The following is a 15328-nucleotide window of genomic DNA, read 5'->3' on the forward strand; positions in this document are numbered from 1 at the left end:
GGTACTGTGATTTTGTCTATATCTTTCTTTTCCATAAGGAAAAAAAAGGCATTTTTCACGGAGCAAGCTTCAAAGGACATTTACATTTTATAACACACATTGTAATGATCACAATATTGTATAAGTAAGCTGCTAGAAGTGTTTTAGTATATACTTTATGAAAGAAACAAAGAATTTCTATTCATGTGTTTAGTAACATGAAAAAATACAGAGTCCTGGCTTTGGGACACAGTTGAAAAAAGTGAACACAAACATGACAGTTGCATTAATGTATTGAGGCTGTGTTGTCTATCAAGATTTGTCATTAAGCCCTTAAGTTCCGGGAGAAGTCTCAGTTGGAGCAAAATTGATCAAAGTGGATAGTCTGTATTTCACTGTTTTCACTGTAAACATTCAATTCTATATTTTCCTTGAACTATGAGAAGACTGAGAATAACTGATTAATTTGAACAAGCAGTATTTCAAAGTCCACTTGAATCTTATTGGCACAGCTTTGAATGCTATTTACCGTATTGCAGTTAGTTTACTAATATGTGTATAAAATGTCACTTACAGGTGCTGACCTTCAGGAAAGAGCCAAAATGCACTCCAGTGAAGTTAGTTCTTTTGTCTCAAAAGCAAGAGCAACTATTAATGAAATGGGTAAGTAAAATAAACTCACTGTTGAACAGTTGTACAGCTCAGACTTCTTTAACCTCTAAAGGTCAGATCAGAGAAGTGATATAAACATGTATGATTAATTCTTGCTACGCGGTGGGATATCCAAACTACTTATGTCAATGAGATAATTATGAGTCACTGGCACATTGTGTTTTAAAATGTGCACAATAGTGTTTGACTTCTTATAGAATAAATTGAGGTGCTGTTTCACAGACTGATTAACAATATAGCCAAGTGGTTTGGAATCATATTTTTGTGGAGGAAGAATTGTAGTTCTGTGCCCCCTCGGTGGCATGGGGTTTGTTTATATTATCCCCTTCTTCTATTGGATGTAGCAAATGCTGTTTTAAATTTATATCGTATAAATGTTTTAAACATGTGCTGTTGATGGAAAATGTGGTTTTATGGCACTGCAAAATATTGTTAAATCTGTATCTACTTTGTTATAATGGTGCCTTTTAGTAATGATAGTTTTGGTTTTAAATTCCATTTTGTGGTAAGTACTCCTTTTAAGGGCTTAATAATTTGCCTGTGCATTTTGGAATACGAAATCTCCATCCAAAAGTGACATTTCTGTAGATTTTAATCTGTTTGGTTTTGACAGGATATTGTTAATGTATTTTTATTAAAAGAAGGTCAATCTAACATAGCATCTCTGGAGCAATCCCCTTTATAAATTTAAGCTACAAAAATTACTATTATGGGGTTAAAGAATCCAATCATATGCAGTTTTGACAGTGCCTGATGACCCAAGTAACATTTTTTAAAGTATTACTCTTTTAGAAACTAAATGTGTATTCCTCCAGGGTTGCTGTGTGGGATTTACATTCCTTTTAAAGAAAATAAATGTTGGAGCATAAACATCTTAAATTATAGGACTGTGTGTGTTGTTTATTTTAAATATTAAGAAGTTTGGGAAGGTGTTATCTAGCCCAAAAGTCAGAGAGCCGTTGAAGACAATGGAGTTGTTCCCAGTTTACACGGGTAAGAATGAGAGCAAAATGTAGACCCTGTGAGCCAAACTATGCCATGATGTAATACTCTGCATAACCTCGTTGAAATCAATGGGCTCCAATGAAGTGTAAACCAGACCAAAGGTTGATCTGTAAGATTTTAGGTTTTATCATGGGGAGCTAGGGCTAGATCTTCATTTCACCTTTAAAAAGATGAATTATTAATACTTCAAAATTGCTCTAGAGGAGCCAATTACTTTTTAAAGACTAATTTTATATACCTGAAAGGTAATGGGAATAGATTGTTCCAGGGTTATACCAGGAAACCATCCACACATAATGCTATTCACTTATTTTCTGTGTTTTTGACAAATTTTTTTTTGTTTAATTATTTCAAGTAATATATTCATTACATATTATGGGCATTATTGTTTTGAACGTTCAATGTCAACAGTACATGCCATGACAGTATAAATATAACTCTTATTCTGAAACATTTCTGCAAAATAGTTTGCAACTTGTCTTCTCCATCATGAAGCTGATGGAAAAATATATATATAAAAAGTATACCTCAGAAATTGGAGATCAGTGTGGTGTGAGGTGTATGATGCCTTTACAAATGGAAGTGAGCATTAATCTTTTAACAAGTCAGGTTTTCAGTTCTTCTTTTTTTTCTTCTGAAGGAGTAGTCTAGCATTACAAAAACTAATTTTAGTAGAGCAAGTGGGACAGTGTATTTGCATTGGATTCCTGGCAATGAATCAGTATACTGAAAACAAGCAGATGAAGATTTTTTTTTCTGCCCAGAAGCAACCCTAATGTCAAGAGACACTTCACGAAGGGGAAAATATCTTCCGACAATTATTTATTTGTCATTGTACAAATGCTGTAGCAACATATTTTCAATTTCCTGTTTTTGTCCCTTTACTATACAACGTTAATAATGAAAACCAGTTTAAAATATGCACTACTTTCTGCTCTTCAGAAATAGAACACATTATGAAAACAGTGTTTATATTCAGATGTTTGACCTAGTAAGGAGATACATTTAAAGCAATGTGTGTCTTCAGAGCCCTTAAGAAAAATAACTTATTTAACTGTGTAGGCAAAATAGATGAAAGATAAATATTGCTTAAGACTTTAATAACTATTAAAAATCAGCCTTTTGAATTGGTAGGTCTTAGCTTTTTGTAGTTATTGACAATTTGATTATATTTTTTGTTCTTGTACCAGTTCTTTTTTTTTTAAAGATGCAGCATCATTAATTAGGAATGTAACAACAGAAAAGATTTTTCTATAAATTAAAATCGTACTGCACTTGTTTGCTACAGTTTTTAAATAGAATTGTAGGTGGGATTAATTTATGACTTCATGCTAAATTTGGGGGAAGTATTAAGATTACATTAAATATCACTTGGTATAAAAATAAGCATTTGAAAAAAGAGCAGAAGAAATTGTACTGAGCTCTTAGTTGTAGCTCTAAATACTTAAAGTTGGGGATGGGGGAATCAAAGCATGCCGCTATTTTTAGCACTAGTTGCTTTTGCTAAAATTATATCAGAGTTGTGTGGGTTGTTTTTATAGAGCAGGAACGTAAGACTACTTGTCCATTACTATATTCTACCTTGAGATTCTGCATTATTGACATAAGGCTGCTTTTACCCTGAAAGTTCTCAGAGGGGAAAACATTAGTAGATCTGCCTAGTTGTATACAGTTTCAAAAGGGTTTCTGGCTAAACTAAAGCAAAGTCTCATTGGCACACACACATGCATCCCTTTTTTGATGCTTTGGAAATAAATAATACCTTGTGCCAGATCCTCAGCTGGTGTAAACTGAAATAGTTACAATGAAGTCAATGGTGCTGTGTCTGCGTATGCCAACTGTGGATCTGTCCCTTTATATCTACACAGTGCAGTTCATCCAGTGAGATTCTAACTGTAAAATAACATGTAACTCCTTGTGGGGTGGAACATGGTAGCCATTCTGTGCCAGCAAAACACTTTGTTTAGAAGGGAGAATGAAAAATTGGCAGTATTATATGTAATTACTCCAGTTGGAATTTGGCCACAACCTTTATAAATGTGCAAAAATCCCAAAGGATTGGGAGTCAAATCCCATTGAATTTCAGTGGTATTTGGATGTCTAACTCTCTTATATGCCTTTGAAAATCCCAGCCCAAGAGTGGTCAGCCTTGATTTTATATTCTGTCTGAAGGCAGGGTAACACTGACAGATCCCAGGTGTCGTCGGGCAGGATCAAACCTGGGACCTCTGGAGCTAAATACATGAATCTCTATTGCATGAGCTAAAAGCCGTACGGCTCTTGGCTAAGGTTGTAGACAGACTCATTAATCTCTAAGTCAGAGGTGGGCAAACTACAGCCCACAGGACCGTCCTGTCCGGCCCTTGAGCTCCCGGCCGAGGAGGCTAGCCCCGGTCCCTCCCCCGCAGCCTCACCTAGCTGCACTGCCAGCACTCTGGGCGGTGTAGCTGGCTCCGGCCGGGCCATGCTGCTGCGGAGGAGGGGGGGGGGGGTTGGATAAGGGGCAGGGGATTCCGGGGGGCAGTCAGGGGACAGGGAGCAGGGGGCGGTTGGATGGGGCGGGGCAGTCAGGGACGGGAAGCAGGGAGTGGTTGGATAGGTGTGGGAGTCCCAGGGGGCCTGTCAGGGGATGGGGCTGTGGATAGGGGTGGGGCAGTCAGGGGACAGGGAGCTGGTGGGATTCCAGGGGGGGCAGTTAGGGGTGGAGGGGTCCCGAGAGGGGGCTGTAAGGGGACAAGGAGCAGGGGGATTGGATGGGTTGGAGGTTCTGGGGGGGGCGGTTGGGGATGGGAATCAGGGGGATTGGATAGGTGTGGGATTCCCGGGGCGTCTGTCAGGGGGCGGGGGTGTGGATAGGGGTCGGAGCAGTCAGGGGACAGGAAGCAGGGGGGGTTGGATGGGGGTGGGGTCCCAGGAGGGGGTGGTTAGGGGCGGGGGTCCCAGGAGGGGGCAGTCAGGGGACAAGGAGCAGCAGGGGTTGGATGGGTCGGGAGTTCTGAGGGGGGCAGTCAGGGGGCGGGAAGTGGGAGGGGGCAGATAGGGGGCAGGGGCCAGGCTGTTTGGGGAGGCACAGCTTTCTCTACCCGGCCCCCCATACAGTTTCGCAACCTCGATGTGGCCCTCGGGCCAAAAAGTTTGCCCACCCTTGCTCTAAGTAGTCTCAGTGCTACTACATGGGACAGAGCACCGCACCCAGGAGGTGTTTGGGTTACAGCAGCACATTGCTTCCTGGCACCATGCTGGATCAGTGATTCAGTACCAACTCAACGAAGAGAGCTACCAAATTTTTGTATTACTGCAAGTAACTGGTGGTTTTTTGTTTTTGTTTTACATCTTCCATCTAAATACCAAATAAGCCATACTCTGTTTGGCTTATAAGCACTAGTTAATTTTTACCCTGAGGTGGTTGTATGGCTGTAGGCAGTGGGTTATATGCAGTTATTTTGTTTGGAGATAGCTTTCACATTCCTCAATTATTTTTTAATTTATTCTTTGACTATGACCTTCCCAGATCAAAAGGCCATACATTTGGTTATTTTCATTTGCTTTCCCTGAACAACAGCACTAGTTATTGGGATATCAATATTCAAAGCCTAAGCAAATAGTTGCTTCTAGAGAACTTCCTGAAAGGCACATTTTTATTCTCTCTTAATTTCCGTCTATCATCCCTTTTTCTTTAAGGATTTCCCAAGTGTCACCTCCAAACTTTAAGTCCTTGCTCAGACTTTGGAAAGAATCACTCATCCTCTGAAATCTTCTTTTCCTAATCTTCTACATCCTTCCTGCCTAGAAAGAGGTACTATGCCAAATTAATGCCATAAATTCTTATTTGCACTGGCCAGCAGAACTTGGTCCCTTAGCCCCCAAGAATGCACAACCACATAAATTGCCCTGACCCCTGCTTTACCAGCCATCGATCACCACTTCTCAATTTATAAAACTGGCTGGCGCAGCCTCAAAAGTAGGCAGAGCCAACCTGGGTAGGGTCAGGTTCAGCCTGCCCAGGTGATGCCCTAATTTAGTGTTTCAACCAGTGGGGTTCTTTTGGGGCCCTGATTTGAAGGTTAAAAGGCCAGCTTCTGTGGTGATGGAACCTCCAGGAGAGGATAGTGGCAGAACTGCTGGTGTTTTGTGGATTATTGTTTGTAAATATCTTTGACAATGTCTTTGAGTACCTATAGTGTGCTCGATACTAAGGAAACAAAAATAAATGGTCTCTGTTTCAAGGAATGTACTGTTTTAACTTAGATGGTACAGTAGTTTCAGACACATAAAATAATTTGAATAACATTCAGTCTTGAAACAGTGAAGATAATCCTTGTGGGATTATTGCTGAAAGACTCCGTAAAAGTGGGGTTTTTTTCTTTCCTTTTTGAAAGGAGTGATTTGAATGAAGAGAACATCACCTGCTGCAGCATGGAGAGGAAGAGAGTTCCAAACCACAAAAACAGGAATGGGAGAAGAAGGCAGTAAAGGGTTATGCAAAATGGGTTTGATAGTGTAGGCAGTAGAAGGAGAAGTAAGAGGTAATACACACAGAGATTGGGTGTTGGTGAAGTGCCTTGAAGGAGGAGGCAAGAGGAAGACAGTGAAAGAATGTGAAGAAGGGAGTTACATGGTCAGAGCAGTACTAGAATAGATGAAAATCAATTAAATTATGCTTTTTGAGACTCTGTTTAACTACAAAAAGAAAAGGAGTACTTGTGGCACCTTAGAGACTAACAAATTTATTTGAGCATAAGCTTTCGTGAGCTACAACTGTAGCTCACGAAAGCTTATGCTCAAATAAATTTGTTAGTCTCTAAGGTGCCACAAGTACTCCTTTTCTTTTTGCAAATACAGACTAACACGGCTGCTACTCTGAAACCTGTTTAATGACAGTCATTCTGCCTGAAACGTAACCATTGTACTGTACATCCTTCATGTTGGCTGTAGTACATCTACTGATGCTACTTTTATAATACATAGTGTAACTGTGGAGGCAGTGACCCAGACCTGAGGGCGTACTTTCCTTTGCCTAGCAATGATCTATCTGGATGATTAAAAGCTGTTAATATATTCAGAGATCTGTTCCAATCAGCTGGAAGATTGTAGGTTTTTGTGTGGAAAGTGGTGAGGTATGAGAAATGATCCATAGGTTTCAATCAAGGACATAGAATATCTCTCAAAGAGGTATGTAAAATTGGTTCCACGTCAAGACCTTGAAGTGAATTTTAATGTATAATTAAACCTAGCAAAGTGAATTCTATAATAGTCATGCTATAAATCTGTTGTGTCCCCCCCCCCCTCCCCACCGCCTCCTCCCTCCCACTCTCCAGTCTCTCTTGCTGGTAAATAACACAATTTTGATATGACCAATGCTAAGAAAATAAATAAAATATTAAACACTATAATACATTATCCTATCAGAATGTTGTTTATCTAGTTTGGGGCTCTGTGAAGAACATGGGAATAATCTGCATTAATTTCTGTGAATGTTAAATATGTATCTGTGGGTTTGGTGCTTATATTGTGCTGGCTAAAAACATGATTAATGGCTAAACACTGCAGGGGGCCATTGCTTTTATCAGCTGATCACAGTTCCAGAGAGGTGAAACATGGTTGGTAAACAGGGGGTGCTGTAGCCTGGTGATCCAGTCTAAAGTGGAGTGAATTGCAGGGATCCACTCTTTCTGTGGGCACTCTTTCAAGTGCAGGTGTAGGCCTGTTACTTAAAGAGTACCCACAGAAAGAATGAAGAAGATCATAGGTACGCTCACCCCTGAACCATAACAGGCTCATATCTGACCTTACCCTGGCTCACCATCCCTCTGATTTCTGCTCAATGTTAAGGGGGGAGGATTTTGCCCAGTGTGTTTCCAGCTGTAGATAGTTCAGTGCCTGTTCAGCAGAAGTATAGAGCAAGGCTAATGTAGTGAGAATTGCTAGTAGGCTGAAATACATTTCTGAGTTCTTGGTTGTTTTCCAGCAGTAGCTTTGATTTACTGCTTCTTTTAATGTTGAATTAATTTAAATTACTCTTTATATAAGAAATAACTAAGTATTGTCAGTTAACTAAGTAGGCAGTGCTGTCCCTGCGGAGCTGAAATTATGTGCTTTGTCAAATTTCATTGGATTGTTTTTAATTAAAAAACACAGTGATAAAGTTTGATCATGCCAATGAATGCATCATTAAACTTCTCCATCCAAGCTGTTTGTTATCCATTTACATAACAACATTGCTTACAGGATTTTTGTTATACTTTTTTTCCCTTTCTTAATAAGACTCTAAAATTTGTTGTAAGGATGGGTAAGGAAATGTGGATACTAATGTCCCAAATCTTCCAGATCCAGGTAGGATCTAAGGCCTGGTCTACATTACAAAGTTAGGTTGACCTAACATGATTCTATATAATTTTGCATGGGTCCACATCTTAATTTGCCTCTCACTGACATAAGTTCCCTGTTTCATTGTTGTAATAACACGACCTCCTCAGATGACACATAGCTAAAGTTGACCTACTTCTGCTGACGTAGTGCAAGTGTAGACACGGCATTACCTGTGTCGACCCTAACTGTTCTACAGGAGCTGTCCCACAATGCCCCTGTCGCTGCAAAAATGGTCACTCAGGTCACAATTTTGAAGGCCACTGCCCAGGGGTCACTGATACCTTAAGTCTGCCTATACCTTAAATCCTCCAGCTTGTTTTTGAAATGCCTTTTCCTGATTGTCCACCATTGCAAGCATCCAACCATGCCAGATCCACGCAGACAGAAAGCTAGTAGATGTGCTCTTGCCTGGAGCAGGAAAGAAGTCACTGGTCTCCTTTGCCCTAACCCTAACCCTAAGGTGCACCCAAAGAAATATAGATAACTACTTCCAGATTGTGCAGGGGTTGCTAAATCTGAGGCACAACAGGGATGAGCAGCAATTCTTGGTGAAAGCCAAGAAACTTTAGCAGGTCCATCATAAGGCAAGGGAGAGCAGCAACAAATCTGGAGCTGTCCCCTGCAGACCTGCTGCTTCTGCTGCTTTACTTGGCGGGGACCACACCAGCACCATGACTGTGGACACTTGGTGAGAGATGGATGTTGAAACCGCTGCAGTGCATGGGGCAGGCGATGGGTGGAGACAGGGGGCATGCAAACCATGCAGTGAACCAGGAGGTATTCAGAACTCAGTTGGAGTCAAGCCAGTCCTGCCAGGCAATTACAGATGGGGAGGGGAAGGGAAGCTCAGGTAAGTGTGTGGATACATAATTCCTTATAAGCATTTTCCCCTCTTTTTGTTGTCTGATACCTCCTGTCTCTCCCTCCCTTCTTCCCTATTTAAAAATGGCGACCATCCCATCCATGTGTTCAGAGAGCAAAGGTGTCAACTTCTGATTCCTCATTTTACTTGTAAAACCACCCCTGGGAATATAATTAAAGTTAATGCTTCGGAGTGCTTATGCAGTTGCCACTTCAATCAACTAATATATGTTAGAAAATAAATTTAAAAAAATTAGTATGGCCAGCCAAATTACACAGTCCTCATCAGATCATTGCCCTATGATCTGGTAGAGGTTAGAAGAAAAAGTAAAAGTGGAGTTTGCTTTTCCTTTCTTTGGCTTGTTGGACTGAGTGGGGCGGAGGGGAAGGAGTCCACAGCTCTACCCCAAACAGAGTACTTTTTTTTATCGGAACAGGGACATCCCTTTTATCCTCTTGAACAATCTCAGTGAAATTTTCATGGAGGTACTCTGCAGTTGTTTCCCGAACATTTCTAGGGATGGCTGCTTTATGTCTTCCCCCATAATAGGAGACATTCCAATGCCCCTGCTATGATTTCCACAGGCACCACTGCAGTAAATCGGCAGCAGCATATAGGCCCGGGCAGCATCAGGATGCGAATAACAGCTGTGTTCTGTGGGCCTCTGTCACCCTCATGAGTGAGAGATCAGACAAAATCACACTGCCTGTGAAAATATTGGCAATATTCACTGCACTTTCCCTATACTCAGATTCAGAGGCACCCAGCTTCTAAACCTCTCATGCAACAATCCCCACCCCTGCTTCGTCCCGGCTAGTCCCATGCTCACCATGGCTTGAGTTGCAAAACAGTTGTGTAATGAGGTGCTCCAAAACTAAAGTTGTAATTAGAATTTCTTACATTATTCCCATAAGACCTTTAATAAGGGAGTTTTGGGACTTATCTTTCCATTGTGATTGTAAATCTAATGATGTTTTGGAGGAGTTGGGGGAGGGCAGTTGCTGGAGGAGAGGGAAAAGGACAGAGAGGTGCATGGGAAGTGCACCAGGATATTATGGCTCAGGAAACAAACAGATGTTGGAGAATATGTTTGAGCTGAATGCCCAAAGGCCTCATGCACAGCAGACTTTCTAGCCCATGGAAAACTCATGGTTGCTGCCTCTTATTAACCCCACCCCAGCATAAGAGGTGACAGCATGGCATGAACTCTTACTTCTGTCACTCCATGTCAAGGGAAAACAAGGAGAACCTTGACTATACCTACACTCACTGACCTGCAATAACTGCAGGATGAGCCTGCAAGTAAAGTGCACTAGTTTTTATCATGAATAAAACTTTGTTATATGTTTTAATATGTAAGTATGTATGTTTATTGTTTGTGTTTTTTATAAGTTTGGGTTACCCTCTTACAGCACTACTAAAATATTTTAAAATATTTATTTTCACTTTGTTTCCTGTTTATTTGTACATAATAAAGTTGTATTTTGTGAAACTCAGAGTATATTTATAGATTTGCAGCAAGCATGTATGCCACATTATAAAATCCATAATGGGAGTCAGTAACCCACCCATATTTAAAGTCTATGCACATGAAGGCACACAAGTTCAAAAGCATAACACAATAATCTGATGTCTAACTGCTTAAAATATTCTTTTAAAGCCTCCCTCTGCTGTATGTACTTCCACAGTTCTCTCTTCTAATAGCCCTTGTGTGTGGCTGTTCAAATTCAGCAGATAGCCAGTCCACCTCACCCTTCGATCTTACAGTAGTCTTTCCCCCTTCACCTCACAAATATTATATAATACACAACATGCAGCAAAACCGATAGGAATGTTTGCCTTGCTGAGATCCAACCTAATCTCTAAAAATCACGAATGAGATTTTAATCGACCAAAAGCATATTCAACAGTCATCTTGCACCTGCTCAGCTGTTAGTTGAATCTTTCCTTCGTTCTGTTGAGGTGGCAAGTGTACAGTTTCATGAGCAGGGGAGCAAGGCATAAATTGGGTCCCCCAGAATCAGTTGACATTTCAACATCATCAATGAGAATGTGCTAGTCAGGGAAGAATGCTCCTGCTTGCATTTTTTGGAAAAAGTCCCATGTTCTTAAAGATGCAAGGAGCATTCACCTTACCTCACATGGGATGCTGGAACAATTTGTATAATGGGGGTGCTGAAAACCATGGGACCAAACTCTAAACCTTCCATATCATGGAAACCAATTCAAGCCAAGGGATGCTGCTGCACACCCATCACCTATTGTTCCAGAACCTATGTCCCAGACCAGCCTACACTGATGTCAGTGAAGCATGTCTGGTGATCCACTAGCACTTGCATAATCATGGAAAAGTACCCCTTTTGTTTTATGTATTCACTGGCAAGACTGGATGGTGCCGGAATAGGGATAAGTGTTCCTGTTATTGCCCTACCACAGTTCAGGAACCCCACTATCATGTGACCCAGATGAGGGCTGTCATCAAGGTAGGCTGATCAGGAGTCAGGGACAGGAGTTAGAACAAAAATCAATAGCTAGGAATCGGAGCCCCAGGTTAGTAAATATGTATGCACATCGGGTTCTTGCATAAAGAGACTGCAACATGTCAGCCAGGTTAAATGAAAAGTAAACATTTGTCCCTAGTACAAAAAGATGTAAGGAAATCAGGGAATATATGTTCAATATTTGTAGTTAGAGGGTCTTCTTTAAACATCCATCTTAATTCCATCAATTTCTTGATTTTCTATTTTGATTAATTCATTCTCATACATGGTCTATATGAATGTTTCGACATTGGTATAGAAAACACTGATTTGTAACGTTAAAAAGCTGCTTATAGAATAATCTGTATTCATTCCATCAATGATGGAAATTTGTAGAAGAGAAGGAAAAACACTGTATCTTGAGGACTTCCTCTTTCACTGGTAGCTTCTGATGCATAGAGGAGAAACCTAACTGGGTAATAGTTTGTCTGATGTTCTCTCAGCGAGAAACAATCTACAGTATCTACTTTCTTCATCAAACAGCAAGGCTTCTCTCTTTACCATTTACAGAGAAAATAAAAACTGTGTATGTGCATACTCTGACTCATTGCAGGTTATTTGCCTGGGCATGCTTTTGGATGCACGGAGTTCTCTTTGTGTATTTGGCAAGAACTTAGTTTTTAATTTAAGATATTAACATCTTGCACGAATAGCCTTTCTTTTGCTTTTTTAAATAGTGAGACTTCTGACAGAGCCCTCTTTGAAAAGGTTATTTCGGTATTTGAGGGAGCTTATTGATTCTGAGCGGGAACATACACTGAACTAGATTAGATCATGAGGGCAAGGTGTGTTAGCCCAAGATATGCATATTATAGAGTTAAGAGGAAGAGCCCTCAAATTATCATAGTAAATATCTACCTTTTGAGATATATTTGAATTATCTTTTCTTCTGTCATCTAGTGAATCAAGAAGTTGAAACAGCCATCTTTGTCAGCACATGGCAAGTAGTGAGCACAAAAGGAAGTGCAGGTTTTTGCCTACTGTACAGCATCCAGATGATCTGATTAACTTAGATTCTATTTTGGTATAAACAACGAGGAGTACTTGTGGCACCTTAGAGAGTAATAAATTTATTTGTGCATAAGCTTTCATGGGCTAAAACCCACTTCATCAGATCCATGGAGTGGAAAATACAGTAGGAAGATATATATAGTACATGGGGAAAAAATGGAGGTTGCTTTAGTTACCAGTAACTGAAGTTTCTTCAGTCATCCATGGAGACTCATCCTTAGAGTTGTGTACCATCTTGTTCTGGCTTGGTGCTGCATATCTTGATCCTCTTGCCGTGCTGCATCTTTTGTAATCTGAGTTGCTCAGCAATAGAAATGTATACTGCTCTTGACTCTTGATGTATCTGTATCAGAGTCTATATGAATGCAAGTCCATGGACATAATTTTCATAGGTATCAATACAGAAAAATGAAGATTGACAAGATTCTAGTGATTCCAAGTACGATAATGGGTAGTAAAAAGGACTTATATGGGCATATGTATGTATATCTTCTCCCTACATTTAAAAAAATAAGTGGGATCTCTGTGCCGTTAGGCTTATATATTGACTAAGGATATATCTACGTTGCAGTTAAAGACCCACTATTGACCTGTGTCATCTCACAGGGTCCTAGCGCCCGAGCTCCAGCCTGAGCCTGGAAGTGTACACTGTAATGAAACAGCCCCGCAAGCCTGAGTCAATTGGCATGGTCCAGCTGTGTTTTTTAATTGCAATGTAGATATACCCAAAGGATGCTTACTGTTTCTAAAAGTGTCAAGTCCAAGTAGCATGATGTTAAAACTCTCAAGATATGTATCTCTTTTTAATGGAGAAGATATGAAGATTTGTGCTGTTTTTAATAGGGGGAATAATTCTGCTCTCGCATTGTACATGAGTAATGGATAATCTCAAATCTGTTGGATGACAAATGAGATCCACTTCAATTCAGGCTTAAACATTTTTTTTAGCCTTTATTTTTGTTCATTTTAAGACAGTACTTTTAACACCTATGAATTACATAAAAATGCAAAAACAGATAATGCAAGAAAGATAATTGAACAAGTTACCTTTCCTGGGGATAGGGTGATTCTTTTCAAACCTCTGGTCTCTATGTTCTTCCCTCTGTCTTTTCCACTCTCCTGCTGTCAATCACCTATCTTTTATCCCCTGTTCTGTAACTTTGCACAGGCTGTTTACTCAGTTATTTCATCTATGTACCTATCTATTCTAACCCCCTAATTAAAACACTCATGCATAAATCCCAGTAACCTAAATTAATACATTTTTGCTTATCCTGCTTTTTTAAGTTACTTTTATCTGTCTACTTATACCATCTATTCTTTGTTGTTAACCTCTCTGGCTTCATCCAGGTCTTATCTTATTGGTCTGGTTTTGTGGCCTTGGTTTTTTGCTGGTTAGCTTGTCTTGGGGGGAACGTGAAGTTAACAATTGCTTCAGGACACTTTTTCACTCTGCTGTTTATACAGGACAAGGTTTTACAGCTAAGACACACAAACCAGCTTTCATGGTTTACACAACCCTGAAGCAATTTCAGCTAAATTCTGAAATGCTACATCAGCAGAGACACATACAAAAGCAAAACTTCCTTTATATTTTCTTATATTACTATATATATATATATAATGATAAGAATATATAGAATCATTTCTCTAACATTATTTAGTATGTTTATTTGACTAACACAATTTTTACACAGTTTTCTAACACGTCTTTCTAACCTGGTGGCAGTGCAGTGACAATTAGCAATTATGAAAGAACTTCCAAACACCACCTTGTAGTGACCATGGATATAACCAACCTAGGATGGGAAGCCCATGCTGAAAGTCTTCACTTCTGGGGAAATGGTCTCTCTGGGAAGAATAGTTTCTTATAAATGTTCTGCTTGCACTGATGACCTTCAGATACTGGTGGTCCTGAGTCAGACAGAGGTGGGTCACAGTATAGTACAGAAACAAGCAGAAAGTTGCATCTCCTGTATTAGGCTATTCCTAATTACCACACATTTAACAGGGAAGAAAAACACAATCACAGGCAAACTAACTTGATCTAACACATGGTCTATGGATTGGAGATTAGGAGACCAGATCTTCCAGTTGGGGAGACACCAGAGGTGGCTCTCTTCTTAACTCACCTGAACAAGATACTGGCAATAATCTGCTCCTAGTAATAAGAAAAGTCTGTATCAGCAAGTAACATTTTCTCTATTCACTGAAAAAGGTGACTCTTATATACCTTTCTAATAGCAAAGGTTCTGGCAAAGCTCAGTACAGATGAGGGCTCATTATCTTCTAACAACCCCATGCTCAGATGGGTGAGGTTATCAACTCTGTTGCGTGTGGTCAAAGCAGATCCTATCAGGCTAAGAGCCTGGTCTCAGATCATCATTAAAAACCAAGGCACCTTTGTCCTTCCCAAGCTGAGAGCTCTTTTCCTGACAGCTTGGTTCCTGACAGTGTAGAGATCCACTGGCAAAGTGTCTCTGACATCTTTGAAGCCACCTACCAAAAAGATTCTCAACACCAACAGGAAAAGTTTTGTGGGATGAAGTCAGGCACAAATGATCTCCTTCGCTTGCCCTGCACAAAAATGGTTTGACCAACTTTCATCTGTCTTGTTTTAACTTAAAAACTAAGTCCATATAGATAAACCTGATAGCTATTTCACCTTATCATAAACTAAATGTTGAACTAGCATCTCTTTAGCCCATGTAGTCAGGTTCTTGCGTGGCTTGACACTTTTGAAATTTTGGGAGCAGGGAGCCCATTGTCTTGTAGGTCCTGATAAAAACTGGTGAAAGCACCTTTTTGAAGCACTCAGTTCCTATGAGCTTAAGTTTCTTATGCAGAAAGTCCTTTTCCTGGTGGCTGCAGCTCAGAAGCTGAGTAAGCT

General features: G+C 40.2%; 1 protein-coding gene across 4 annotated transcripts in view; it reads left to right on the forward strand.

Annotated features, from left to right (window-relative positions):
- AUH (AU RNA binding methylglutaconyl-CoA hydratase) overlaps positions 1–15328 on the forward strand; it is a 188796-nt gene that overhangs the window by 50421 nt on the left and 123047 nt on the right. For all 4 annotated transcript variants that reach the window (XM_027819173.3, XM_037901666.2, XM_037901667.2 and 1 more), the window contains one exon: positions 556–642. In XM_027819173.3, coding sequence (XP_027674974.2) covers positions 556–642 — 87 coding nt within the window. The remainder of the gene's footprint in view (positions 1–555; positions 643–15328) is intronic.

This window comes from Chelonia mydas, chromosome 5, assembly GCF_015237465.2.
Source record: "Chelonia mydas isolate rCheMyd1 chromosome 5, rCheMyd1.pri.v2, whole genome shotgun sequence".
Lineage (NCBI taxonomy): Eukaryota > Metazoa > Chordata > Testudines > Cheloniidae > Chelonia > Chelonia mydas.